The 5213-nt window shown below is 46.3% G+C and overlaps 1 protein-coding gene across 1 annotated transcript; it reads left to right on the forward strand.

Moving 5' to 3' along the window:
• The first annotated feature begins 599 nt into the window (after positions 1-599).
• LOC119410126 (tripartite motif-containing protein 16-like) lies at positions 600-2270 on the forward strand. Its single transcript, XM_037677036.1, has one exon. The coding sequence runs from the start codon at positions 600-602 to the stop codon at positions 2268-2270; it is 1671 nt and encodes a 556-aa protein (XP_037532964.1).
• Positions 2271-5213: the final 2943 nt, after the last annotated feature.

Genomic DNA, 5213 nt, shown 5'->3' on the forward strand with positions numbered 1-5213 from the left:
CCGGTAACCGCACGTCTCATGACCACGGCGTAGTTGTGATGTCCGGTAAATTCTATGGGGGTGCACTTAACCGTTCTGGCAGCTTTAAAGTGGACGTAAGAGTAGAAAGATAGGTGCCCCCCCAATAAGACTTGTACCTTTTCTTAGGGATGCACAATATTATTGGCATGATATCAGCCGATATTAGCAATAAAGTTAAATATCGGCTCTTCTATCAAAATAACTCACCAATATAAAAGGTGCAAAGCTGTGTAGTCTCTGTAAGTAGGTCTGGGGGGGAAATATCGGTATCGGTTATTGGCCAAATAAGATTTAACATATCGGTATCGGCCTAAAATCCAATAATGTGCATCTCTACCTTTTCTGGCCTTCTATATTAACACAGAAGGTGAAATTCATTCTGAAGAGAGGGCGTTAAAAACCCCAGAAGTGCGGTGTGTTTTTGTTCTTCAGGAAAGGCCAACGATGTAAAATAGTCCTCCTGTTCTTGTTTCCAGAGAGGAACATCGAAGACAAACTGACGTCACCCGTTCAGTGGAGAACAAGTCAGAGGTAAAACTGGTTCATCTTCAAGACACGTCTGTTGGCCCTCAGAGGAAATGGAGCAAGGAGCGGAGCTGAACCAGGAGTCTATCTCCTGCTCCATCTGTTTGGACCTCCTGAAGGATCCGGCGACCATTCCCTGTGGACACAGCTACTGTCTGAGATGTATCAAAACCTACTGGGATGAGGTGGATCAGGAGAAAACCCACAGCTGCCCTCAGTGTGGGCAGACCTTTGAACGAAGGCCTGACTTGAAGAAAAACATCACGTTAGCAGCTTTAGTGGAGGACTTGAAGAGGGATGGTCTTCAAGCTGCTCCTGCTGATCACTGCTATGCTGGACCTGAAGACGTGTCCTGTGACGTCTGCTCTGAGAGGAAACTGAAAGCTGTCAAGTCCTGTCTGGTCTGTTTGGCTTCTTACTGTGAGAAACATCTCCAGCTTCACTTTGAATCTGCTGCATTTGAAAAACACAAGCTGGTGGAGCCCTCCAAGAAGCTCCAGGAGAACATCTGCCCTCTTCATGATGAGGTGATGAAGATCTTCTGTCATACTGATCAGAAGTTAATCTGTTATCTCTGCTTGATGGATGAACATCAAGGACATGAAACCGTCTCAGCTGCAGCAGAAAGAGCTGAGAAGCAGAAGGAGCTCGAGGCGAGTCGACAACAAATCCAGCAGAGAATCCAGGACCAAGAGAAAGATGTGAAGCTGCTCCAGGAGGAGGTGGAGGCCATCAATGTCTCTGCTGATCAAACAGTGGAGGACAGTGAGGAGATCTTCACTCGGCTGATCCGTCTCGTCCAGAAGAGAAGGAGTGAAGTGAAGCAGCAGATCAGATCCCAGCAGGAAACTGAAGTGAGTCGAGTCTTGGAGCTTCAGGAGAAGCTGGAGCAGGAGATCACTGAGCTGAAGAGGAAAGATGCCGAGCTGGAGCAGCTCTCACACACAGAGGACCACAACCAGTTTCTCCACAACTACCAGTCGGTGTCAGCACTGGGTGAGTCTCCACACTCATCCATCATCAAGGTTCATCCTCGGAGATACTTTGAGGACGTCACAGCAGCTGTGGAGGAGCTCCGAGACAAACTCCAGGACGTCCTGAGGGACACGTGGACAAACATCTCACTGAGAGTCTCTGAAGTGGACGTTCTACTGCCCGAACCAGAACCAAAGAGCAGAGATGGCTTCTTAAATTATTTCAAAGAAATCACTCTGGATCCAAACACCGCGCACCGACATCTTCTGCTGTCTGGGGACAACACGAAGGCAACATACATGAAGGAGCAGCAGTCGTATCCTGATCATCCACACAGGTTCACAGCTTGGCACCAGGTTCTGAGCAGAGAGAGTCTGAGCGGACGGTGTTACTGGGAGGTGGAGTCCAAGCGCGGGGGTGTTCGTGTTGCCGTTGCGTACATGAACATCAAGAGAGCTGGGCGCCTGAACGAGTGCCTGTTCGGGTGCAACGACCGGTCCTGGGCTCTGTGCTGCGACAGGAACAACTACACGTTTTGGCACAACAACGTTAAGACTCCGGTTTCAGGGTTTTGTTCCTCCAGGGTCGGGGTGTACCTGGACCACAGGGCAGGTGTTCTGTCCTTCTACAGCGTCTCTGGAACCATGACTCTCCTCCACAGAGTCCAGACCACGTTCACTCAGCCGCTCCACGCCGGACTTCTCTTCTACTCTGACGGAGACACAGCCGAGTTGGTTGCACTGAATTAAACACGTCTTCAGCTGGTGGACCTTGGTCGCTGGTAGTTTGTAGTTCTGGAACTTCTTTACCATTATACGTGTAGAGTGCTTTGAATTCTGGTAAAGCCTTTACCAAGAACAGCGTTTCCCCTACCGTTATACAAGCAGGGCGCCCCGCCCTGTCAATGGAACCGAGCCCAAACCCCCCACCCCCATCGACAACTGACGACAACTGGCGTAGCACGAAGGTAGTGGCACGTCATGGCAAGTAATCTAGGGGAAACACAGAAGACGTTATCTCTCTTTTATTGTAGTTTATAAAGTCATTCTTTCTCAGGACGATCAGTTTTATATAAAAAACATCTTTTACCTTTAAAACATATTTTACTACTTCTATACGTGCACATCTTGCAGTATTACAGCAGTTATATAACTGGACGGTCTTTGTAGACCTCAGGGCAGCAGACAGAAAAACTCTTGAAGGACTGGTCCAGATGACCGGACTGAACATTGTTGGATTGTATACCTGGATTATTGAGCATGGACTTTGCTGTTTTGAACCAGTTTGACAATGAGTTTGTCGATGAGGGAGAGGGCGTGTCCCAGAGGCCATCTTAGCACCAACATAACTGGTTTGTTTCCACTTGGGAGTAAGCTGTTGGTGGAGAAGCAGTTTTGTTTGGTGGTTCCTCAGACTGATGAAGCTTCTGGATGGAGGGTGAAACGCCTCGGCACAAAAAAGAAACCGCCCAGATGACCGGACTGAACATGGTTGGATTTTATACCTATTGAGCATGAACGTTGGTACTTTAAGGACTGATTCTGGTCCAAAACCGAGTTCAAAAACTGTTGCATCAGTCTCTCCCATGGTTGTGGAGGACTTTTGTTTGGGCAGAAACTTGTGCGATCAGAAATTAATTTGAATCTCTCAGACTGAGTCAGTAATTCACGTAATTTGACGTGAAATCCACTGGTTTGAAAAAGAGTTGCACTGAAACTGAGTTTAATGGTTTGAAACTGAATTCATTTGTTTGAGACTTCAGTTGGACTATTTTCATTTTCAGTTCCAAAATTCAGTTTTTTGTGTCACACGTCCGGGTCCTTGAGAAAGCCACGGAGTCATCAAACGCAGACTGACAGATTTCATGGAAACGGGCTCAGGGAGGCGGTGGTGCAACAGAGTGGAGGCAGTCTGCTGCAAAACACCACAGAAGAAGAAGAACTTCCTTTACAGTGTGCTTGGAGCTGGAGCAGTGGCGTGCACATGGACTCGTGCACGCTGCTCCAGCTCAAAATACGCCATGAAAGGAAACTTAAATCTGCGTTTGATGACTCCGTGGCTTTCTCAAGGACCCGATGTGTGACACAAAAAACTGAAAATGAAAATAACTGAACTGTCAAACAAATGGATTCAGTTTCTGATGGCACCAGTTCTTCGTTCCAGCGTTGCTTCAGTTCATTGAGGGTTCTGATCAGATCTCTGAAGGTCTCACCACAGCATCGGGCTGAGGTTCTGGACTCTGACTGGACCGTTGGTTCTGTTCTTTCTGACCCGTTCTGCTGTAGATCAGCAGCTCTGTTTGGGATCCTGGTCCTGTTGGACAGACGGACTCACATTTGGCTCCAGAACCCTTGGGTCTACAGAGTTCCTGGTCCACTCATTGACTACAAGGAGCCCAAACTATCAGCCCTCCACCACCGTGCTGACAGCTGGGAGGAGCTGTTTGCTGCAGTGCATTCTGGGTAAACATCTGTCCTGTGGGCTGGTTTTGTCCCAGATGTCTTGTGAGACACGTCTTGTCTTCACATGACGCTTTTCAAACGTAAGGCCATGTTTTTAGAGATGGGGCTTTCTGTCGTTTTCTAATCGTCTCGTCACGACCTTTGACCTTCAGACAACTAGAGCACGACCCAAACCCAACGTTTGTAAAGAAGCTGAAGCTTTTTAAGTTGGAAAGTTGTTTGGATTTTAGAGGGGGACGTTTTTATTTGTGATAAAATGTTTTATTAAGAAATAATGGATAAAAGTTGATGGAGAGCCATTGATCTTTAATTCTTTATGTGAACTAAATTCTGTGTAAAACGTGTTTGGAAGAGGCCGTTTGTGTTTCTGTGTGAGTAACTGGACACATTCCATCTGAGATCCAGGGTTCGTTTATATATTCTTAATAAATAGTGCGTTTGCCTCTTGTCCAGGACCACGTTTATTATTTTGGCCCTCTTGACCGCTCTGCTGTAGAGTCTGAAACGGAGCTCAGTTCCCCGAGTTGAGCGCAGTTTTTGCTACAGTTGGCTTCGAAGCGTGACTGGTTACGTACACGTCGCCCTTTAAAACCTCGTGTCCAGTTGTGTAGAGACACGCTTTGATTCATAGATAAATGTTACGTACTGATCAGGTTGAGCGTCTAAACGGCACACTTGAGAGAAACGGGGTTTAAATCAGCCCAGGAAGGTTTTTCACCACGGTTGAATGGTGGTTAGCGCTGTTGCCTCACAGCTAGAAGGTCCTGGGTTCGAGCCCGGGATCTTCTCCTGTGGTGTAGAACTAGATCTATGAAAAACCTACTTTTAGAATAAAGCAGAACATTTGTTATGGGCACCGGTGACCCCCGTAACCTGAAAAGGAAGATGGATGATTGTTTCTAAATAAAATGCTGAATTATTTTAGTTATTATTAATCAGCTGAATAACGTAGCATTGTCTTATTTTATTAGTTTGTTTTTATAGTTTCAAATATTTATTTCTTCTACATATTTTTATGTAATTTTTCCTTCACAAAGGGCATTGGTTGGTCCATGAACACTAAAACTGCTGAGTTAAAAACGGCCACATTTGTAACAAAACGTTGGTTCAAACTTGGACCGAGTCGACACCGAGTCATTTTATCTCGGCTCGTCATCGGTTTGACCCGACTGGATACGTTTTCTGAAATATTGGTTAAAATTACTCAGTTGTTGAATTAAAGCACCTCAA

The sequence above is a fragment of the Nematolebias whitei genome, chromosome 1 (assembly GCF_014905685.2).
Source record: "Nematolebias whitei isolate Nwh7 chromosome 1, NemWhi1, whole genome shotgun sequence".
Lineage (NCBI taxonomy): Eukaryota > Metazoa > Chordata > Actinopteri > Cyprinodontiformes > Rivulidae > Nematolebias > Nematolebias whitei.